Source organism: Cherax quadricarinatus, chromosome 18 (genome assembly GCF_038502225.1).
Source record: "Cherax quadricarinatus isolate ZL_2023a chromosome 18, ASM3850222v1, whole genome shotgun sequence".
In the NCBI taxonomy this organism is placed as follows: Eukaryota; Metazoa; Arthropoda; class Malacostraca; order Decapoda; family Parastacidae; genus Cherax; species Cherax quadricarinatus.
In genome coordinates this window covers 23,880,622-23,906,586 of record NC_091309.1, presented here as the reverse complement: position 1 = coordinate 23,906,586, position 25,965 = coordinate 23,880,622, and the positions used below count along the sequence as shown (strand labels likewise).

General features: G+C 38.9%; 1 protein-coding gene across 1 annotated transcript in view; it reads right to left on the bottom strand.

Moving 5' to 3' along the window:
• Positions 1 to 25,965, bottom strand: part of LOC128689445 (tubulin alpha-2 chain) — a 63,170-nt gene that overhangs the window by 17,413 nt on the left and 19,792 nt on the right. Inside the window, exons 3-4 of the mRNA XM_053777753.2 lie at positions 22,445 to 22,617; positions 21,655 to 21,783 (exon numbers count right to left, since the gene is read on the bottom strand). Of these exons, the coding sequence (XP_053633728.1) occupies positions 21,655 to 21,783; positions 22,445 to 22,617 (302 nt within the window). The remainder of the gene's footprint in view (positions 1 to 21,654; positions 21,784 to 22,444; positions 22,618 to 25,965) is intronic.

Here is a 25,965-nt window from a genome sequence, read left to right as displayed (position 1 = left end):
ATGGACATCATTGTCAGGGAAACAAACACATACTGTGATTACACCATGGCAAATACAATTCTCTCACCAAAATCATGGCTACACAAGTAGAAGGAGACAACTGTGGCAGAGATGTACCTGTGTTTTGCCACAATAATGCTTATGCCACATGTGTATAAGCACACTGTCACCACATACTGGGCAACAGAACGCCTGATTTCAACTCCAGGTTTTAGTGACATTATAGGTGTCAATCGTTTCCTGATACTGTTACGTATGTTACACTTTTCAGACAAAACCAGGCCTGACAGAAGCGACAGGTTATATAAGATCAGAAATGTGTTTATGTACCTGAAACAAAAGTGCTGCATGTATTTTTATCCCTTCAGGAAGCTTGTTATTGATGAGTCCTTGATTTTATTCAAAGGAAGACTCTCATTCAAGCAATATATACCAAGCAAGAGGAAACGCTTTGGTATAAAGCTATTTGTACTGTGTGATTGCAGAAGTGGTCTAGTTTTGGATATCATTGTGTACACTGGCAGTAATACTTTGAGAGATACCATGAAGTTATTGGGTATCTCTGGTGATGTGGTTCGAACAATGATGGAACCATATCTTGGTAAGGGGCATATGTTATTTACTGATAACTGGTACACAAGCCCCTTACTCAGTGATTTCTTACGAGTGAACGACAGACGTGTGTGGCACAGTGCGTGGTAATCGTAAACATATGCCAAGGTTCAACGCTGGCACTCGCAGAGGTGAGGTGCAAGCCTTTGCTGCCAATGACATCATGGCATTTCGGTGGCATGACAAACGTGATGTCACATTGTTGACATCAGTTCACAGAAACGAAATGGTACCCAGTGGCAGGGACAACAGAGAGACCAATGAACCCATTCTAAAGCCTGCAGCTGTCATGGACTACAACCTCAATATGCACTTAGTGGACAAATGTGACATGCAGATTGGGTTTGCAGACTGTGTACGCAAGAGTTATAAGTGGTATATAAAACTTTTTTCCATCTTGTTGATATCTCTATGCTAAATGCTTATAACATATACAAGTTGAAGACCAACAAAACACCAAAATATGGTGAATTTAGCCTGTCAGTAATCAGACAAATAATTGCAAAGTACCAAGGAGCAACTCCTGCAATAGACCAGCGCCCACAGACGTCATCTCGTTTGAGGCCTGGTGATCACTACCCCATACAACTGCCTTCTACTACTGCCAAGAAAAATGCTCAGAAGAGGTGTTATGTATGTATGCATACCACAAAACGCCCACAAACACGCAGAGACACTCGTTTTATGTGTGAGGAGTGTCAAGTGCCACTCTGCATATACCCATGTTTCAAAGAGTTCCACAAGCTGCAGCAGTTCTAGGAACGTGTTCAGTGACTGTACATATGTATATATATTATGGAACAATAGTAATAAACATTGTTTTGTATTGTTTGTTTGTGTAAACAAAGTGTATACACAAACTAATAGTGATAAAGGTTGTTCTGTTATTGTGTTGTAAACAATGAGTGTATATTTGAAGAATGCACCTTACATTGGTCTCACAGGCCACATAAGTTACCTGAAACAGAAAAATATTGAAAAATGCAAGAAACCTTTGAATTAGAGTAAATAAAAGAATACCGGGTGGGCGGCGGTCGCCGCTGTTGCCGTACGCACGTCACTTTCTGCAAACTTTGCGGCTCTATATCTCGGTAAGTACTGATGGCAAAAAATTTTTTTAGGCTTAAAACACTACTAAAAATATTCCTAACATTTTCATAAGAAAAAATAATTTTTTTTTTTCGAATATTTGGCGACATAGAATGACAGTTTCAGAGAGGGGCCTGAAACAGTCAAAGGGTTAACTGATGGTGAAATTAGATGAATTGCGATATATAAATAAGCCGTAGAGTTGATATTAACATCATATTGAAGTATTTTGTCGCGCCTCCTGAGAGAAGGAATTCTGCTGTAACGGATTAATGCCATTTCAGTTAATTTAAATGAGGAAAACTGACTTGGCATACGAACAAATCGGGATACGAACAAGGTCACAGAATGGATTAAATTCGTAAGCCGAGGTTCCACTGTATATATAATATATATTTGTGATGGAAATAAATGGTATAAAATACCAACACAATGGATATAGAAACACTTAAGCAGTATAATGTAATCCTTCATTGACAACGTTTTGCCCACGCAGTGGGCTTTATCAAGTCACAAACAGATCTGTTTCTGACTTGATAAAGCCCACTACGTGGCGAAATGTTGTCAATAAAAGATCACATTATACTGCTTAAGTGTTTTTATTTCCATATATTTGTGATTTTGTTGCACATCATTAGCCCTTTGACTGTCGCAGGCCCCTTTCTGAAACTGTCATTCTATGTCGCAAAATATTTGAAAAAAAAAAAAAAAAAAAAAAAAAAAAAAAAAAAAAAAAAAAAAAAAAAAAAAAAAAAAAAAAAAAAAAAAAATTCTTACGAAAATTTTAGGATTATTTTTCCGAGTGTTTTAAGCCTAAAAAAAAAATTTTGCCATCAGTACTTACCGAGATATAGAGCCGCAAAGTTTGCAGAAAGTGACGTGCGTATGGCAACAGCGGCGACTGCCGCCCACCTGGTATTCTTTTATTTACTGTAATTCAAAAGTTTCTTGTATTTTCCAATATTTTTCTTTTCCAAGTAACTTATGTGGCCTGTGAGACCAATGTAAGGTGCATTGTTCAAATATACACTCACTGTTTACAACACAATAACTGAACAAACTTTATCACTATTAGTTTGTGTATACAATTTGTTTACACAAACAAACAATACAAAACAATGTTTATTACTATTGTTCCATAATATATATACATATGTACAGTCACTGAACACGTTCCTAGAACTGCTGCAGCTTGTGGAACTCTTTGAAACATGGGTATATGCAGAGTGGCACTTGACACTCCTCACACATAAAACGAGTGTCTCTGCGTGTTTGTGGGCGTTTTGTGGTATGTGTACATACGTAACACCTCTTCTGAGCATTTTTCTTGGCAGTAGTAGGAGGCAGTTGTATGGGGTAGTGATCACCAGGCCTGAAAGGAGATGGCGTGTGTTGGTAATTTCGTAGGCGCTGGTCTATTGCAGGTGTTGCTCCTTGGTACTTTGCGATTATTTGTCTGATTACTGACTAACAAAATTCACCATATTTTGGTGTTTTGTTGGTCTTCAACTTGTATATGTTATAAGCATTTAGCATGGAGATATCAACAAGATGGAAAAAAAGTTTTATATACCACTTATAACTCTTGCGTACACAATCAGCAAACCCAATCTGCATGTCACATTTGTCCACTAAGTGCATATTGAGGTTGTAGTCCATGACAGCTGCAGGCTTTAGAATGGGTTCATTGGTCTCTCTGTTGTGCCTGCCACTGTGTGCCATTTCGTTTCGGTGAACTGATGTCAACAATGTGACATCACGTTTGTCATGCCACCGAAATGCCATGATGTCATTGGCAGCAAAGGCTTGCACCTCACCTCTGCGAGTGCCAGCGTTGAACCTTGGCATATGTTTACGATTACCACGCACTGTGCCACACACGTCTGTCAAGTTCACTCGCAAGAAATCACTGAGTAAGGGGCTTGTGTACCAGTTATCAGTAAATAACATATGCCCCTTACCAAGATATGGTTCCATCATTGTTCTAACCACATCACCAGAGATACCCAATAACTTCATGGTATCTCTCAAAGTATTACTGCCAGTGTACACAATGATATCCAAAACTAGACCACTTCTGCAATCACACAGTACAAATAACTTTATACCAAAGCGTTTCCTTTTGCTTGGTATATATTGCTTGAATGAGAGTCTTCCTTTGAATAAAATCAAGGACTCGTCAATAACAAGCTTCCTGAAGGGATAAAAATACATGCAGCATTTTTGTTTCATGTACATAAACACATTTCTGATCTTATATAATCTGTCGGTTCTGTCAGGCCTGGTTGTGTCTGAAAAGTGTAACATGCGTAACAGTATCAGGAAACGATTGACACCTATAATGTCACTAAAACATGGAGTTGAAATCAGGTGTTCTGTTGCCCAGTATGTGCTTATACACATGTGGCATAAGCATTATTGTGGCAAAAAACAGGTACATCTCTGCCACAGTTGTCTCCTTCCACTGGTGTAGCCATGATCTTGGTGAGAGAATTGTATTTGCCATGATGTATTCATACTATGTGTTGGTTTCCCTGACAATGATGTCCATCAGGGGTTCATCAAAGAATAACTCAAAGCATTCCAGTTCACTAGCATTGTTCCCAAGTGGACATGATGGCTTTATTCCACTTTGTGTTTCATCAAAATCATGGGGACTGGGAACAAACTCGTCACCTTCCTGCCAATCCCAGATGTGGTCTGCTGGTGGGTTCTGGATATTGTAACGTGGTTGTGGTTATGCAGGTTGTGGTTGTGCAGGTTGTGGGAGTGTGGGGTCGGGTGAGGCTGGTTGTTGTTGTTGTGCAGAGTCAGCAGCGTGGGTAGTAGCGTGGCCTGCTGCTGGTGCCACATGGGTCGTGCCACCATCACTATCACCACCACTGCCTGCTCCCTCACTCACATCATTCATATCCATCGTAACAATATCGCCATCTTCACTATCAGGTTGTGGTGTAGGGCCACGGGATGTGCTCCCAGAGTTTCTCCTTCCCCTTGGAACAGCATATGAAACACTACCAGACTGCATGCTACGTCATACATACTGCCGCTTCACTGGGGAATATTCACCCTCACTGTCACAACTAGAACTGCTTTCAATGACCTTGAAATCACTATCACTATCACATTCACTGCTAACATCTGGGTGTTGTACACGACCAAATAGTTTCGTCTTTCGTCCTGGTACAGGTGAACGTGAACGTGAACAAGCCGGCCCAGCACCAGAGGTGGAAGGTTGTGGGTCATCTGGGTTTTCATCACTCATTACGTTATCCTGGGCACTTTTTTCGGTCACACTCACTTCAAAACCCTGGAATTCACTGTCACTGACATTTTCATCACTTTTAGAGCTATCACTTGGGAACAAAAGACCTCCAATCTGCCGAGGAGTGAGGTACTTCTTACTGCGAGGCATGGTGAAAATGGACTACCAATATGGCGTTTGCGAGGCATGGTGAAAATGGACTACCAAGATGGCGTTCCCACAATGCACCGCTGAGTTCCAGATTTTTTTCACAGGGTGCACACCCACCACTGAGACCCATTCTCTCTCATGTAGGCCTACCAGGCCTTTCCCGCTTGATTTGAAGCCGCTAGAATTTATGCGTATAAATACATCAGAAACAGTGGCGCGTAAGACGTATTTATATGGCGTAAACAGTCAAAGGGTTAATATACTACATTTTAAAATTAACATGATCTTTCATAAAAATTTCAAAGAAATTCTTGCATTCATTTTTAAAGCTACTATACATTACTACTCATATCTTGGAAGACTCCAAAGATATTTGAATTACATTTATTCTTTCATTTACAATATATATACATTGTCTGTGACTTAACTACATAATGTGTATCCACAAGAACAAAATTCTGCCCTTGGTGTCCTATCTTTAGCAAGTGAAGTTTTCAAAAAACTTAAAATTCACAGCAACAACAGCATCTGCTACCTCCTCTTTCATACCATTTGACTATTGTTCTCATTATTGATTGTGTCAAGAAGTCTTTTGTATTTTTGTGTATACTTTTATGAACTTACATGGTTATTTTTCATTTTCTTGTCTACTAATACATGATAATTATGAGAAATGATGGCTTTTTGTTTTTTTTTTTACTTAGGACAGCAATGACAGTAGAGACTTAATACTTTCAGTGTCTCAAGACACTGCTATTAGTTACACATTGCTAATGGGCCAGTAGGCCTTCTGCAGTGTTCCTCCATTCTTATGTTCTTATGTTATCTTTCGAAAGTGAATACTTTTTGCTAGGAAAATTTACATAGTATGGGCAGCAGCCTACTCACTATTCCTCAAAACCCTTTACATAGTACACATTTAAAGTGCAGTGGACCCCCGGCTTACGATATTTCATTCCAGAATTATGTTCAGGTGCCATTACTGAACGAATTTGTTCCCATAAGGAATATTGTGAATTAGGTTAGTCCATTTCAGACCCCCAAACATACACGTACAAACGGACTTACATAAATACACTTACATAATTGGTCGCATTGGGAGCTGATCGTAAAGCAGGGGTCCACTGTACTGTATTATACTGCCATTAACAGACTTGGGAGATATGGTATAGATATGTTGATATTTTTTATTATCTACAAAGAAAAACAATTGAAATTTGATGTCTTAGAAAAACTACAAGACTTAGTTTCCAGGACGAACTTTAGTATAGAAAGAGAGCAGGTTACCCCTACCTAGATATTTTTACTATCTAAAGTAAACCACCATAAGCATTGTCTGTTCACATAAATTCTAAATATTTAGCCAAATATTCAAGTTCTTTGTCACCATTTGTAAGAGACTAAGAAAAATGTAGCCCTGGATTATTTTCTACATATACTGTGTCATCTGCAAAGAAAACATGATCACTGAAAAACCTCTCGAGTTATCATTATTGTACTCATGAGTAGTGCTCAACTCTTTGGGAGCACCTGGGGTAAATAAAGACACTAATTCAATAAAGGAAAGGGAGGACAGATCAAAGTCCTTGGATCAAGAGCACTTCACTGGAATCAAGGGACCTCCCTTCATGGGCATAACTCTGAAGACCTTGTTACTGAGAATGATTTATACTAGAATGTCAAGCATGAGCCAATACTAGTACTAAAGAACTAATATGAAAATAAAAGCAACACAATGGAAACCTACTCAACTGTAACTCATTTGCCACAAAAGTATATACATGAACATGAAACTCCTTCAAAGTGCAAGGATTGCCTTTGCCACTTCCAGCTAACCAGCTGAAGTGTGAGCAAATTACCTTGCTCACATTTCAACAGCACATGCATTACAAACCTCTTGTCTCCACTTACTCCAATCTAAAGTGCTTACACATGCATGCTCGTTGTTCAAGCCCATACCACTCAAAACCTCCTTTACCTAGTCCCCCCATCCCTTCTTGGGATGACCCCTACCCATCCTTCCCACCAATACAAGATTTAAATACACTTCTAGTCAAACTATTTTCCTCCAAGTGCCCAAACTTCCTCAACAATCCCTCCTCAACTCTCTGAGTTACATTTTTGGAAACCTCACACTGTGAATTTCCATACTCCAAATTCTCAACGTCACATTCATATCACACACTGCCTTCAAACACGACATCTCCACTGATTCCAGCTTTCTCCTAACTGCAATGTTTAAAATCCATGTTTCACACCCATGCAACACTGTTGGTGCCACTATACTCTGGCACACAGTCCCTTTGGGAGGGAGAAATAAGAAGTTGAGAGTTTTAAGGGATTGAGTAACCAGCAGGTTTGAGTCTGTTAGATAGTAGTGAATGGAGACAAGTGGTTTTTAATGTACATTCTGTTGGAATGTGAGCAATATAACTTTTATGAAGGGATTCAGAGAAACCAATAGGCTGGACCTGATTCCTGGAGGTGGGAAGCACAGTGTCTGTACTCCTGGGGAGGGATGTTACAGTGCGAGGGTCATTAACAGTGACGTTAGCACACTTCTGGAAGGATGGCAAACTGTTTTCATCTTTGGGTCCCCCTTTCTTGGCAGTAAACAGCTATTGTAAAAAAATATAAATTCATTACTCATTGCCTTCCTTTTTCTATATTCTCTTATTATTTGTTTCTTTTAGAAACTCCCAAAACAATTATGTTATCAGCAAAGAGCAACTGTAACATTGCCAACTCTGTATCTAATTATCCCTTAGTCACACACATTTTTGCATTTACTTTCACAACTGCATCTATAAGTATGTTGAACCAGTGACATCACACATCCTTCTCTAAGGCCTATGTTTACCGCACAATAATTCCTTTTCTCCTATATACCATAACCTGAGACCCCTCCCTCTCCCTCGTGATAAAAATTCCATTCCTATTAATAACCTGTTTCACATATTTGCAATGTCATATTGCTCTTGTCCACCCTATCATTTGGCTTTTCTAAACCCCCAAATGCAATGCAAAGTTTCTTACCTTTATCTAAGTACTGTTAACTTATGCTCCAATGTAAAAACTGTTTATACATTTATTCCAATTCCTAAAATCTTGTTCCTTTGCAATCTACTTTGTTTTACCCATAATTCTTTCATTCTACCACACACTTTACTCCGGTTTAATCAAAAGCTTATTCCTAATAATTCTTGTGCTCACACCAGTTTTGTTCTGAGGCCAGATTTCATTTTTAACTGTCTGATCAATCAGGCTGATGCTGCTAACAGCCCAAAGACATACATAGCTATCACACCTTGGATGATGAGTTCTACCTTCTCAGTGTGTCAGTTTCTTCTGGAAATCTTGTACCACTACTCCAGCAATATTTCTTATATCTGCTGATAAAGCTGAAAAAGCTATAGATCACAGCTGTCACCCCTGTATTTTACTTTGTTTATTCTACACTTCTTCCTGCAACTCTTCAATGTATTTATTCTCTGGTCAATCTTAATCATTGCAGAGTACATTCCATATCCTTTTAGGAATTCCCACCAGTTTATATGTTTCATGGCATTAATACTCAGTGATGCTTAACAAAGCTGTAGATTGGTTGCATACAATGAAATTGTATTTAATTACATTATGTAAAGTTAGGAAGGCCATATCAGATTTCTAAATTAAGACTTGGTGCAGTTATATAGGCATTAGGGACAAAACAAAAGAATCTGCAACCACATACAATGACATCAAAAATGAAAGAACCAAGAGAGATTTCTTAGCACTATCTACAATTTACCAACTGCAAACTGAGAAAAAAGTTAACTAGACAATTTTTCCACAAAGAGTACTGTAGTAGAACAATTGAAAAAGGCATACAAGAGGTATTAAGTGCCACAACCATTGAAGACAGGACACTAAAAGCACAGACCCAATTCTGTAGCTAAAAATAGCTACAAATAAAAAATTGACAATCAAAGTGAATGTGTATGTGTTTATGTATAGTGTATGTGTATCTCTACATTTGCGTGTTGTGCATGTATGTGTATATGAGTGTGTGTACATGTGCAAGCATGTGTGAAAGTTTTATGTAGTACATATTATAAACACACAAAGTAAACCCTTTACAGCCTCTCCTCACTTACTGACGTACTCGTTTACCGACAACGGGCTCTCTGATGAGTTACTGTATACTGTACGAGAACTTGGGTCATGAACAGGCAGTGCAGCGTCTCAGGGTTAAGCATCTTTATCTCCTTCCTACAGCCACTCAGTACACTAGCTTTCACAGTCTCAAAGACTACACATTTTGTACAAATTTCCTGTTGTTATTCCTCTTCCAAGAGCAAAAACAACAGGAAAATGGAAAAAGTACAAGAACTTCATTGTAAAGGGGTTAGTGATGCAGCTCAGCATCAAGCAATCTCCAAGACTACATATTTCATCTATAAATTTGTACTTTGTGCATCCCATGGTAGAAAATAGAGTTAGAAGTGTAGCAACACTTGGAAGAGGAAAATGGAAGTACAACTGCATGTTTCATGAGTTAGCTGGTGTGTTTGTCTGTGTTTACATTCTTGGTATATCGTGGAAGCTTAAGAAATGATTTAACTCAGTGAACAAGGTATGTCGATGGTAATAATAATAATAATAATTAATAATAATCACTATGGAGTGCTTTAAATGTCAGCTACCAAACCTATACAAAATATGTATGACATTTAAAGCACTTCACAGCAATTATTATAAATGATTATTATAAATTATTACCATCGACATACCTTGTTCAGCGAGTTTAATCTTTTCTCAAGATGCCACGAGACAGCATAACATATGACTCAGAAAAAAAAAGGTGAAGAAAATTGCTCTATTTTGGCATTTTTTCTTATAATAAGAGTGATTTAAGAGTTTACCCTAGTGTAAACACAGTCTTCTTTCACTGTAGACCAGAGGTACAGATGAGAGAACGTATATCTATCCTATGATCTTATCCCAGAGCAGAAGCCCCACTTACATAATATGGCATATATTATTCATTTTGGCATCTTTATTATAGTTCTAGGTATTTACTGTGTTTCTGATATCTATTTGGAATAAATGTAATATATAGAGAACCTTTATTACTAATATTAGCGTAATTACACAACATTTTATTAGCCGAATAGCTAACATCTGACTCCCATGACGACTGACCGGATACTGAATGGTCCTGCTGGCCTCCCTCTCCAGGAAACCCTCTCCAGGTAAACTCCTTTAGCTCCTCTCACTTTGTAATGATGGTACATGGTAAATTTAATGTACTACAGAAAGAATGAAAAAAAAAAAAATCTGAAAATTCACTACATGTTCAGACGTATATTACTTGTAGCATCATGAAGTTAATTTTTTAAAATGACTAATTCTTTGTAGAAACATGGTACAAAGATGATACTTATACCAAAATGTTGCCAGATTCTTAAGCTATTTTTCTGTAAGCTTATCTTGTACATGTATGTGTATTTTACTTTTTTATTGTTTTCCGTAATTTACAAGAGTTATGCAAATTAACCCTTAAACTGTCCAAACATAGATCAACGTTCACGTGCGTACCGCTCTGAATATTGTGGGGAAAATTTTTTTTTTTTTTAAATGAAGAGTACATTTTTCCCAGCATCCCCAAATTTTGTCATACTGCACACACCGAGTGCACAGACTCATTCACTCATGTCTAGGCAACTCAGGCTTATTGTGCTAAGGTTGAAAGCATGTAAAATAAAATGTGGCTTTATGCTCAGAGCACTGTGCACGTGAACATAGCTCTATGTCTGAACAGTTGAAGGGTTAAAATAAGTTATCAAGCTGGAGTTTGTTTTATTTTATTTTTTCTTTCTAATATACATATTTAATTCACTATCTGGCATGGTTACAAAGTGGGCAGAGCTAGATATAGCAGAGGGAGAAGCCAGCAGTCTCTCAGTAACTGATGCTATCCCATGCTGCAAGGAAATGTGCCATACCCCACTATAAAATATTGTATAATTATACTATTACTATCAATAAAGGTTATCTACCTATCATATTTATTCCAGAATAACTTTAGGTATAACAAATAATGTAAAAGCATGATAAAGATGCCCAAATTAATAAAAACTGACATTATATAGAGGGGTATTGAAGGGTGGAGGGCGGGGAGGGATGATAGATAGATAAAAAAAAAAAAAAAAAAAAAAAAATAAAAATAAATAAATAATCCCAAGTAATCAGCTATGTACGCATTTCCTGGAATGCCTCTGAAGCCATTCGCTTACCCATTTCATGTTGTATTACCGTTAATAATAAACAGACTGAAAGCAATTTCCCAGGAAACACAAAACTGAATGTTTTAATTTTGGGTGGTAACAATTTTGAAATGTCAGTAAGTGACGATTCCTTGATTAGCGATGAATTAATTTTCTCACGTAGTCTTAGGAATGGAACTCGGTTGGTAAGTGAGGAGAGGCTGTACTAACTCTTGCCATTTTGTTTTAATGCTACTTGAAAAATGTAACCACAAATTCATAGTGCAATAAAATGCTGCTATAAAATTGTGAACAAGAAAGGCGAACCTTGCAAAAGTGTAAAATGCACAATTGGCTTTAACAAACTTTAGTTTCCAGAATGTGTCAGCTGATCACATTGTGGGAAAACTTCCCTGCTCACTTTGCACAAATTATTCCCGAGAATGGTTATTTTTTTTTTTTTTTTATTATCACACCGGCCGATTCCCACCAAGGCAGGGTGGCCCGAAAAAGAAAAACTTTCACCATCATTCACTCCATCACTGTCTTGCCAGAAGGGTGCTTTACACTACAGTTTTTAAACTGCAACATTAACACCCCTCCTTCAGAGTGCAGGCACTGTACTTCCCATCTCCAGGACTCAAGTCCGGCCTGCCGGTTTCCCTGAATCCCTTCATAAATGTTACTTTGCTCACACTCCAACAGCACGTCAAGTATTAAAAACCATTTGTCTCCATTCACTCCTATCAAACACGCTCACGCATGCCTGCTGGAAGTCCAAGCCCCTCGCACACAAAACCTCCTTTACCCCCTCCCTCCAACCCTTCCTAGGCCGACCCCTACCCCGCCTTCCTTCCACTACAGACTGATACACTCTTGAAGTCATTCTGTTTCGCTCCATTCTCTCTACATGTCCGAACCACCTCAACAACCCTTCCTCAGCCCTCTGGACAACAGTTTTGGTAATCCCGCACCTCCTCCTAACTTCCAAACTACGAATTCTCTGCATTATATTCACACCACACATTGCCCTCAGACATGACATCTCCACTGCCTCCAGCCTTCTCCTCGCTGCAACATTCATCACCCACGCTTCACACCCATATAAGAGCGTTGGTAAAACTATACTCTCATACATTCCCCTCTTTGCCTCCAAGGACAAAGTTCTTTGTCTCCACAGACTCCTAAGTGCACCACTCACTCTTTTTCCCTCATCAATTCTATGATTCACCTCATCTTTCATAGACCCATCCGCTGACACGTCCACTCCCAAATATCTGAATACGTTCACCTCCTCCATACTCTCTCCCTCCAATCTGATATTCAATCTTTCATCACCTAATCTTTTTGTTATCCTCATAACCTTACTCTTTCCTGTATTCACCTTTAATTTTCTTCTTTTGCACAACCTACCAAATTCATCCACCAATCTCTGCAACTTCTCTTCAGAATCTCCCAAGAGCACAGTGTCATCAGCAAAGAGCAGCTGTGACAACTCCCACTTTGTGTGTGATTCTTTATCTTTTAACTCCACGCCTCTTGCCAAGACCCTCGCATTTACTTCTCTTACAACCCCATCTATAAATATATTAAACAACCACGGTGACATCACACATCCTTGTCTAAGGCCTACTTTTACTGGGAAAAAATTTCCCTCTTTCCTACATACTCTAACTTGAGCCTCACTATCCTCGTAAAAACTCTTCACTGCTTTCAGTAACCTACCTCCTACACCATACACTTGCAACATCTGCCACATTGCCCCCCTATCCACCCTGTCATACGCCTTTTCCAAATCCATAAATGCCACAAAGACCTCTTTAGCCTTATCTAAATACTGTTCACTTATATGTTTCACTGTAAACACCTGGTCCACACACCCCCTACCTTTCCTAAAGCCTCCTTGTTCATCTGCTATCCTATTCTCCGTCTTACTCTTAATTCTTTCAATTATAACTCTACCATACACTTTACCAGGTACACTCAACAGACTTATCCCCCTATAATTTTTGCACTCTCTTTTATCCCCTTTGCCTTTATACAAAGGAACTATGCATGCTCTCTGCCAATCCCTAGGTACCTTACCCTCTTCCATACATTTATTAAATAATTGCACCAACCACTCCAAAACTATATCCCCACCTGCTTTTAACATTTCTATCTTTATCCCATCAATCCCGGCTGCCTTACCCCCTTTCATTTTACCTACTGCCTCACGAACTTCCCCCACACTCACAACTGGCTCTTCCTCACTCCTACAAGATGTTATTCCTCCTTGCCCTATACACGAAATCACAGCTTCCCTATCTTCATCAACATTTAACAATTCCTCAAAATATTCCTTCCATCTTCCCAATACCTCTAACTCTCCATTTAATAACTCTCCTCTCCTATTTTTAACTGACAAATCAATTTGTTCTCTAGGCTTTCTTAACTTGTTAATCTCACTCCAAAACTTTTTCTTATTTTCAACAAAATTTGTTGATAACATCTCACCCACTCTCTCATTTGCTCTCTTTTTACATTGCTTCACCACTCTCTTAACCTCTCTCTTTTTCTCCATCTACTGTTCCCTCCTTGCATCACTTCTACTTTGTAAAAACTTCTCATATGCTAACTTTTTCTCCCTTACTACTCTCTTTACATCATCATTCCACCAATCGCTCCTCTTCCCTCCTGCACCCACTTTCCTGTAACCACAAACTTCTGCTGAACACTCTAACACTACATTTTTAAACCTACCCCATACCTCTTCGACCCCATTGCCTATGCTCTCATTAGCCCATCTATCCTCCAATAGCTGTTTATATCTTACCCTAACTGCCTCCTCTTTTAGTTTATAAACCTTCACCTCTCTCTTCCCTGATGCTTCTATTCTCCTTGTATCCCATCTACCTTTTACTCTCAGTGTAGCTACAACTAGAAAGTGATCTGATATATCTGTGGCCCCTCTATAAACATGTACATCCTGAAGTCTACTCAACAGTCTTTTATCTACCAATACATAATCCAACAAACTACTGTCATTTCGCCCTACATCATATCGTGTATACTTATTTATCCTCTTTTTCTTAAAATATGTATTACCTATAACTAAACCCCTTTCTATACAAAGTTCAATCAAAGGGCTCCCATTATCATTTACACCTGGCACCCCAAACTTACCTACCACACCCTCTCTAAAAGTTTCTACTACTTTAGCATTCAAGTCCCCTACCACAATTACTCTCTCACTTGGTTCAAAGGCTCCTATACATTCACTTAACATCTCCCAAAATCTCTCTCTCTCCTCTGCATTCCTCTCTTCTCCAGGTGCATACACGCTTATTATGACCCACTTCTCGCATCCAACCTTTACTTTAATCCACATAATTCTTGAATTTACACATTCATATTCTCTTTTCTCCTTCCATAACTGCTCATTTAACATTACTGCTACCCCTTCCTTTGCTCTAACTCTCTCAGATACTCCAGATTTAATCCCATTTATTTCCCCCCACTGAAACTCTCCTACCCCCTTCAGCTTTGTTTCGCTTAGGGCCAGGACATCCAACTTCTTTTCATTCATAACATCAGCAATCATCTGTTTCTTGTCATCCGCACTACATCCACGCACATTTAAGCAACCCAGTTTTATAAAGTTTTTCTTCTTCTCTTTTTTAGTAATTGTATACAGGAGAAGGGGTTACTAGCCCATTGCTCCCGGCATTTTAGTCGCCTCATACGACACGCATGGCTTACGGAGGAAAGATTCTTTTCCACTTCCCCATGGACAATAGAAGAAATAAAAAAGAACAAGAGCTATTTAGAAAAAGGAGAAAAACCTAGATGTATGTATATATATATATGCATGTGCGTGTCTGTGAAGTGTGACCAAAGTGTAAGTAGGAGTAGCAAGATATCCCTGTTATCTTAGCGTGTTTATGAGACAGAAAAAGAAACCAGCAATCCTACCATCATGCAAAACAGTTACAGGTTTTTGTTTCACAGTCATCTGGCAGGACGGTAGTACTTCCCTGGGTGGTTGCTGTCTACCAACTTAGTCCCAACCAAATGTTGTTTTAAGGAGATGGGGATATGTTGGAAGCATATGCCATCAAGAATTTATAGTAGCAAGCAAGAATATTTGCACCTGGTTTTAAGGCAGTTAAGGATCACTTCAGCCTGCTTCTCTGCACAAATGCATTAGGTGATTTTGAGTGTATACAGATGTTAATTTATTGCACAAAGAATCCCCTTGCTATAAAAACCTACAGAAAACCTGTTTGCCTGCTATTTGGCAGTCTACCAAGGCATTATGAATGACTGAGGCTCTGGTTTGTTGAAAGGTTCAAGCATTATTTTATTCCTGCAGTCATGCTGTACCTGGTCAGGTAGAACCTTGTTGTCAAGGCTCTCCTTAATCTTAATTTCCCTGGTTATTGCGAAATCTTGCAGTCTGGGAACCCCACTGTGAAGACTGCATTGTTACCACCCAACATTTTTGATACAGCCCCTACCTCAAAGAGCTAAAACATTTAAGTGCCACTATATATACAAGGTCATGGAAAAACTAGGTCAGAAAGAAATTAGCATGCTTTCACCTCTCAAAATATTACTGTTGATAAAATGCATAACAGCAGCAAGTGGCAGGAAATTTGCCTATAAATCTTCCCTTATTGCAGTAGAAAACAAATAAATAACTTTGCCTTACCTAGCGACGTGTAGGGATTCCTTAGAATAAGCTGTGTTGGGGTCATTAGCTGGTGTCATATCTGCACCACGGTGAATATGTACATATTGTACTTTCACTATACAACTATTTCGCTTTAACCCTTATTCATTCTTTATCACCAATCAATCTTTCCAAAGGTAAGTAAATTTTGGAAAACACAAGTTTAGCAAAATGTAGTTGGGTGGAAAAGACTTGGTCACTAAGATCAGTGAGAGGCTGGAGGGTACAGCTTGTGGCCTGGCAATCAGATTGAAAAAAATCTGGAGAGGAAACTACCCTAATTTCATGAATGTTTTTATTTATTTATATATATATATATATATTTTTTTTTTTTTTTTTTTTCAACAAATCGGCCGTCTCCCACCGAGGCAGGGTGACCCAAAAAAAAGAAAGAAAATCCCCAAAAAGAAAATACTTTCATCATCATTCAACACTTTCACCACACTCACACATTATCACTGCTTTTGCAGAGGTGCTCAGAATACAACAGTTTAGAAGCATATATGTATAGAGATACACAACATATCCCTCCAAACTGCCAATATCCCAAACCCCTCCTTTAAAGTGCAGGCATTGTACTTCCCATTTCCAGGACTCAAGTCCGACTATATGAAAATAACCGGTTTCCCTGAATCCCTTCACTAAATATTACCCTGCTCACACTCCAACAGATCGTCAGGTCCCAAGTATCATTCGTCTCCATTCACTCCTATCTAACACGCTCACGCACGCTTGCTGGAAGTCCAAGCCCCTCACCCCCGGTTAACAATATTTTTTCACTCCAGAAGTATGTTCAGGTGCCAGTACTGACCGAATTTGTTCCCATAAGGAATATTGTGAAGTAGATTAGTCCACTTCAGACCCCCAAACATACACGTACAAACGCACTTACATAAATACACTTACATAATTGGTCGCATTCGGAGGTGATCGTTATGCGGGGGTACACTGTTATTTTCATATAGTCGGACTTGAGTCCTGGAAATGGGAAGTACAATGCCTGCACTTTAAAGGAGGGGTTTGGGATATTGGCAGTTTGGAGGGGTATGTTGTGTATCTTTATATGTGTATGCTTCTAGACTGTTGTATTCTGAGCACCTCTGCAAAAACAGTGATAATGTGCGAGTGTGGTGAAAGTGTTGAATGATGATGAAAGTATTTTCTTTTTGGGGATTTTCTTTCTTTTTTGGGTCACCCTGCCTCGGTGGGAGACGGCCGACTTGTTGAAAAAAAAAAAAAAAAAAAAAAAAATATATATATATATAATATATATATATATAATATATATACATAATATATATAATATATATAAATAATATATATATTATATATAAATAATATATATATATGGTTCGGACATGTAGAGAGAATGGAGCGAAACAGAATGACTTCAAGAGTGTATCAGTCTGTAGTGGAAGGAAGGCGGGGTAGGGGTCGGCCTAGGAAGGGTTGGAGGGAGGGGGTAAAGGAGGTTTTGTGTGCGAGGGGCTTGGACTTCCAGCAGGCATGCGTGAGCGTGTTTGATAGGAGTGAATGGAGACAAATGGTTTTTAATACTTGACGTGCTGTTGGAGTGTGAGCAAAGTAACATTTATGAAGGGATTCAGGGAAACCGGCAGGCCGGACTTGAGTCCTGGAGATGGGAAGTACAGTGCCTGCACTCTGAAGGAGGGGTGTTAATGTTGCAGTTTAAAAACTGTAGTGTAAAGCACCCTTCTGGCAAGACAGTGATGGAGTGAATGATGGTGAAAGTTTTTCTTTTTCGGGCCACCCTGCCTTGGTGGGAATCGGCCGGTGTGATAATAAAAAAAAAAAAAAAAAAAAATATATATATATATATATATATATATATATACAATAAGATCACAGTTAACAGGTGATTTCAGAATATGCAAAACAACCACTCTGAAAGAATAGAGAAATTCCAAGCGCTTTCGTGAGTAGTCACGAAAGCGCTTGGAATTTCTCTATTCTTTCAGAGTGGTTGTTTTGCATATATATATAATATATATAATATATATATATATAATATATATAATATATATAGGTATATAGGTATATATATAGGTATATAGGTATATATATAGGTGTGGTAGGTAAGTTTGGGGTGCCAGGTGTAAATGATAATGGGAGCCCTTTGATTGAACTTTGTATAGAAAGGGGTTTAGTTATAGGTAATACATATTTTAAGAAAAAGAGGATAAATAAGTATACACGATATGATGTAGGGCGAAATGACAGTAGTTTGTTGGATTATGTATTGGTAGATAAAAGACTGTTGAGTAGACTTCAGGATGTACATGTTTATAGAGCGGCCACAGATATATCAGATCACTTTCTAGTTGTAGCTACACTGAGAGTAAAAGGTAGATGGGATACAAGGAGAATAGAAGCATCAGGGAAGAGAGAGGTGAAGGTTTATAAACTAAAAGAGGAGGCAGTTAGGGTAAGATATAAACAGCTATTGGAGGATAGATGGGCTAATGAGAGCATAGGCAATGGGGTCGAAGAGGTATGGGGTAGGTTTAAAAATGTTGTGTTAGAGTGTTCAGCAGAAGTTTGTGGTTACAGGAAAGTGGGTGCAGGAGGGAAGAGGAGCGATTGGTGGAATGATGATGTAAAGAGAGTAGTAAGGGAGAAAAAGTTAGCATATGAGAAGTTTTTACAAAGTAGAAGTGATGCAAGAAGGGAAGAGTATATGGAGAAAAAGAGAGAAGTTAAGAGAGTGGTGAAGCAATGTAAAAAGAGAGCAAATGAGAGAGTGGGTGAGATGTTATCAACAAATTTTGTTGAAAATAAGAAAAAGTTTTGGAGTGAGATTAACAAGTTAAGAAAGCCTAGAGAACAAATGGATTTGTCAGTTAAAAATAGGAGAGGAGAGTTATTAAATGGAGAGTTAGAGGTATTGGGAAGATGGAAGGAATATTTTGAGGAATTGTTAAATGTTGATGAAGATAGGGAAGCTGTGATTTCGTGTATAGGGCAAGGAGGAATAACATCTTGTAGGAGTGAGGAAGAGCCAGTTGTGAGTGTGGGGGAAGTTCGTGAGGCAGTAGGTAAAATGAAAGGGGGTAAGGCAGCCGGGATTGATGGGATAAAGATAGAAATGTTAAAAGCAGGTGGGGATATAGTTTTGGAGTGGTTGGTGCAATTATTTAATAAATGTATGGAAGAGGGTAAGGTACCTAGGGATTGGCAGAGAGCATGCATAGTTCCTTTGTATAAAGGCAAAGGGGATAAAAGAGAGTGCAAAAATTATAGGGGGATAAGTCTGTTGAGTGTACCTGGTAAAGTGTATGGTAGAGTTATAATTGAAAGAATTAAGAGTAAGACGGAGAATAGGACAGCAGATGAACAAGGAGGCTTTAGGAAAGGTAGGGGGTGTGTGGACCAGGTGTTTACAGTGAAACATATAAGTGAACAGTATTTAGATAAGGCTAAAGAGGTCTTTGTGGCATTTATGGATTTGGAAAAGGCGTATGACAGGGTGGATAGGGGGGCAATGTGGCAGATGTTGCAAGTGTATGGTGTAGGAGGTAGGTTACTGAAAGCAGTGAAGAGTTTTTACGAGGATAGTGAGGCTCAAGTTAGAGTATGTAGGAAAGAGGGAAATTTTTTCCCAGTAAAAGTAGGCCTTAGACAAGGATGTGTGATGTCACCGTGGTTGTTTAATATATTTATAGATGGGGTTGTAAGAGAAGTAAATGCGAGGGTCTTGGCAAGAGGCGTGGAGTTAAAAGATAAAGAATCACACACAAAGTGGGAGTTGTCACAGCTGCTCTTTGCTGATGACACTGTGCTCTTGGGAGATTCTGAAGAGAAGTTGCAGAGATTGGTGGATGAATTTGGTAGGGTGTGCAAAAGAAGAAAATTAAAGGTGAATACAGGAAAGAGTAAGGTTATGAGGATAACAAAAAGATTAGGTGATGAAAGATTGAATATCAGATTGGAGGGAGAGAGTATGGAGGAGGTGAACGTATTCAGATATTTGGGAGTGGACGTGTCAGCGGATGGGTCTATGAAAGATGAGGTGAATCATAGAATTGATGAGGGAAAAAGAGTGAGTGGTGCACTTAGGAGTCTGTGGAGACAAAGAACTTTGTCCTTGGAGGCAAAGAGGGGAATGTATGAGAGTATAGTTTTACCAACGCTCTTATATGGGTGTGAAGCGTGGGTGATGAATGTTGCAGCGAGGAGAAGGCTGGAGGCAGTGGAGATGTCATGTCTGAGGGCAATGTGTGGTGTGAATATAATGCAGAGAATTCATAGTTTGGAAGTTAGGAGGAGGTGCGGGATTACCAAAACTGTTGTCCAGAGGGCTGAGGAAGGGTTGTTGAGGTGGTTCGGACATGTAGAGAGAATGGAGCGAAACAGAATGACTTCAAGAGTGTATCAGTCTGTAGTGGAAGGAAGGCGGGGTAGGGGTCGGCCTAGGAAGGGTTGGAGGGAGGGGGTAAAGGAGGTTTTGTGTGCGAGGGGCTTGGACTTCCAGCAGGCATGCGTGAGCGTGTTTCATAGGAGTGAATGGAGACAAATGGTTTTTAATACTTGACGTGCTGTTGGAGTGTGAGCAAAGTAACATTTATGAAGGGATTCAGGGAAACCGGCAGGCCGGACTTGAGTCCTGGAGATGGGAAGTACAGTGCCTGCACTCTGAAGGAGGGGTGTTAATGTTGCAGTTTAAAAACTGTAGTGTAAAGCACCCTTCTGGCAAGACAGTGATGGAGTGAATGATGGTGAAAGTTTTTCTTTTTCGGGCCACCCTGCCTTGGTGGGAATCGGCCGGTGTGATAATAATAATAAAAAAAGAAATTATATATATATATATATATATATATATATATACATATATATATATATATATATATATATATATATATATATATATATGTATATATATATATATATGTATATATATATATATGTATATATATATATATATGTATATATATATATATATATATATATATGTATATATATATATATGCAATAAGATCACAGTAAACAGGTGATTTCAAAATATGCAAAACAACCACTCTGAAAGAATAGAGAAATTCCAAGCGCTTTCGTGACTACTCACATTATCAAGGAACTATGAAAGTGAAGCATCCAAGGAAGCTATATAAGGGGTCGGCCAGCACCTCACTATCAGATCCCACAACGGTTAAACACGTGACGCGCGGCGTCACGTGGAATTTCTCTATTCTTTCAGAGTGGTTGTTTTGCGCGCATATATATATATATATATATATATATATATATATATATATATATATATATATATATATATATATATATATATATATATATATTTATGGAGTGTAGTAACAAGGATTTTTAGGGCACTATGAATTTTTGGAGACTTTTCCCATCGAGCTTACACATAATTGCAACAAAATGTGTTATAAGAGGGTTTATTGTATATACAAATCAAACTATTACACACTGCACTATACATGGTATGAGAAAACTAATTCAGTGTGAAAGGTGACAATTATAATACTAAGCCATTAAGTTGGAAGGTTAATAGCACAGAAAAACAGCAAAACTGTACAATACAGGCTTCATGAACTCACCTGAGGTGCAGGGTAGACAGCTATTTCCAGTTTACTTTTTTTCCCATATTCAACTGATAAGCGCTCCATTAGCAGGGAGGCAAAACCAGAGCCTGTCCCACCACCAAATGAGCGAAATATTAGGAAGCCCTGAAATTGTAAATAAACTGAGTTAGCTTATTTATGAAGACTAATGTTCATTAACATAGTAGGACCCCCGTATCTGCAGGGGATACATTCCAAAGACCTGCCACGGATGCTGAAACAGCAGATAGTAGCGAACCCTACATATGACTTTTTTTTTCTTTCCATACATTATTATTATTATAAAGTGTAACTGCTGAACTACACACAATAAGTAGAGAATTATCACTTTTTTTTACTGATGTGAAGCACTTCATGGTTTCTCTTAGGCTTTGAAAAACTTCATCACTACTTGTGCACTTTGAGGCCATTATTAAGCAAAAATAAGGGTTATTTTTTGTGCCATGGCAAACCATGGATAACTGAAACCGAGGATACAAGACTCACAGATACAGGAGTCCCACTGTACATAATCTTCATATTAAAAACAGCACTAAACCCATTAGTCACACAGATGTGCAGTGCAATTTGTAATAGCTGGGGTTTGTTGAAGTGCAAAATTTATATCAAAGTTGGTACAATGTGTAAATTATACATAATACTGTTTGAAGGACTTCATTCACTCCCAATAATTTAAGTGCCTGAAAAATATTATACAGGAAGTGAAGATTCTCTGTACATTCTCTAGATATGCATCAGAAGGGACCCTTATGTATAAAATACTGACCTGAAGTCCTGTACATTGGTCTGCCAGCTTACGGAGTCTGTCAAGCACGAGATCAACATACTCCTTGCCAATGGTGTAATGCCCACGAGCATAATTATTAGCAGCATCCTCCTTGCCAGTGATCATTTGCTCAGGATGGAAAAGCTGACGATAAACTCCAGTGCGAACCTGATCTGAAAAGATTGCAAACAAGTCCACTGAAATTCTTACACACTTTTGGTCGACAACACAACCAGTCAGAAAATTTAAAACTATTTTCAAAATAGCAAAGAATTACACTTATATTGTTTTCCTTTAATTTCATTTACACCTGGATGATAAATGTACCTCTAATATGGAAAAAAGTAATCCATTTAACTACTGACAATAAACCATATCCACAATTATACATCAAAATTAATGACTGCAAATGGGAGAAAAAAAATTTGAGCTCATAATGAGCTCACTTAAAAATTATATAAAAAAAAATGTTGGTATACTTAAGAGCAATAATTATGTTTCAAAATCTATACTACTATAATTCTCTCTCTTACCCAGTAAACCCTCAATGTAAGTGACTAGGAGGGGGATTGTCCAAGGGATTGTTAACTCAGAATGAAGTTAGGTAAAGGACAAATCTCCTAGAGAGCAAATCGTCCAACTTGGACCATTAACTACTTACAAAAGTGTAAAGGGAAGGGAGTCAGAATATATACAAGAGGGAAACAAGGAACAGGATTTGTAGAACAAGAGGAGAGAGTAGTAATATTGCAGTAGTGGTAGTTAATAGCAGTAGTCATAGTATAGCAGTGATGAAGGGGCAGCATGTTATATTAGCAAATAAATAGTAGTAGCAATAGTGGAGGTAGTCTAAGGAATAAGAAAACAGGTCACTGCTGGAGAGCTAATGGCCAACTGTGGTAGGACAAAATCCCTGCAGTACAGAACACCACAGAACAGAACCCACTTAGGCAGATAACAGGAAAGGCAATGAAAATATAGCAAAAATTTAAATACTAAAGAGATGAGATGAAGATTAGATCAAGTTACAAGTGTTCTGAAGTTTGGAGTATTTGACAGTAATGAGAAAGGAAGGCATCTACAGACAAAACTATGACTTAAGATTCAGATTAGGGGGTGCTTTAACAAGACAGTATCAGTGAAGGCTTCTTAAAAGGGTAGAGAGACTTGGCACAATAGTAGTTAACAGGATGACTGATTTCTAACATACTAGTAACTGGTCCTCTGCTAAAACTGTCTAGCTGCCTTCTAGCCTCCACAAATGTTGTCTTATTGAAGCATCCCTTATATACAACACTCCTAATATGGATCTCAGTCCTGGCTTTGTCTCTGAAGGCCCTCCTTTCTTATTACATTATCAAAATGTTCCAAAACTTAAGAACACTTGACTACCTGATCTTTATCTCCTCCTCTCCCTACCTTTTCATCTTTCGTCTTCTGTATAGGCGAGTTCTGTCCTAAGGGATTTTGTTCTACCCCAGCTGACCATTAGCTGTCCAGCAGTGCTCCTCTTCTTTTCCCTTCAGACTACTTCCACTATTACTACTACTATTTCTTTAACACTCCACTCACCCATCTTTCTCCCACTACCTTCTTACTGCCACCTTTATCACCACTGTAATACCTCGTCCCATTCTTCCACTCCTGTCTAGTATATATTCTGCCTCCCTTACAACTGTGCTTCTCTGTGTGACTAGTTTTAGTATTTATTATTATCACACTGGCCGATTCCCACCAAGGCAGGGTGGCCCGAAAAAGAAAAACTTTCACCATCATTCACTCCATCAGTGTCTTGCCAGAAGGGTGCTTTACACTACAGTTTTTAAACTGCAACATTAACACCCCTCCTTCAGAGTGCAGGAACTGAACTTCCCATCTCCAGGACTCAAGTCCGGCCTGCCGGTTTCCCTGAACCCCTTCATAAATGTTACTTTGCTCACACTCCAACAGCACGTCAAGTATTAAAAACCATTTGTCTCCATTCACTCCTATCAAACACGCTCACGCATGCCTGCTGGAAGTCCAAGCCCCTCGCACACAAAACCTCCTTTACCCCCTCCCTCCAACCTTTCCTAGGCCGACCCCTACCCCGCCTTCCTTCCACTACAGACTGATACACTCTTGAAGTCATTCTGTTTCGCTCCATTCTCTCTACATGTCCGAACCACCTCAACAACCCTTCCTCAGCCCTCTGGACAACAGTTTTGGTAATCCTGCACCTCCTCCTAACTTCCAAACTACGAATTCTCTGCATTATATTCACACCACACATTGCCCTCAGACATGACATCTCCAATGCCTCCAGCCTTCTCCTCGCTGCAACATTCATCACCCATGCTTCACACCCATATAAGAGCGTTGGTAAAACTATACTCTCATACATTCCCCTCTTTGCCTCCAAGGACAAAGTTCTTTGTCTCCACAGACTCCTAAGTGCACCACTCACCCTTTTCCCCTCATCAATTCTATGATTCACCTCATCTTTCATAGACCCATCCGCTGACACGTCCACTCCCAAATATCTGAATACATTCACCTCCTCCATACTCTCTCCCTCCAATCTGATATCCAATCTTTCATCACTTAATCTTTTGTTATCCTCATAACCTTACTCTTTCCTGTATTCACTTTTAATTTTCTTCTTTTGCATACCCTACCAAATTCATCCACAAATCTCTGCAACTTCTCTTCAGAATCTCCCAAGAGCACAGTGTCATCAGCAAAGAGCAACTGTGACAACTCCCACTTTATGTGTGATTCTTTATCTTTTAACTCCACGCCTCTTGCCAAGACCCTCGCATTTACTTCTCTTACAACCCCATCTATAAATATATTAAACAACCACGGTGACATCACACATCCTTGTCTAAGGCCTACTTTTACTGGGAAATAATTTCCCTCTTTCCTACATACTCTAACTTAAGCCTCACTATCCACGTAAAAACTCTTCACTGCTTTCAGTAACCTACCTCCTATACCATACATCTGCCACATTGCCCCTATCCACCCTGTCATATGCCTTTTCCAAATCCATAAATGCCACAAAGACCTCTTTAGCCTTATCTAAATACTGTTCACTTATATGTTTCACTGTAAACACCTGGTCCACACACCCCCTACCTTTCCTAAAGCCTCCTTGTTCATCTGTTATCCTATTCTCCGTCTTACTCTTAATTTTTTCAATAATAACTACCATACACTTTACCAGGTATACTCAACAGACTTATCCCCCTATAATTTTTGCACTCTCTTTTGTCCCCTTTGCCTTTATACAAAGGAACTATGCATGCTCTCTGCCAATCCCTAGGTACCTTACCCTCATCCATACATTTATTAAATAATTGCACCAACCACTCCAAAACTATATCCCCACCTGCTTTTAACATTTCTATCTTTATCCCATCAATCCCGGCTGCCTTACCCCTTTTCATTTTACCTACTGCCTCACGAACTTCCCCCACACTCACAACTGGCTCTTCCTCACTCCTACAAGATGTTATTCCTCCTTGCCCTATACACGA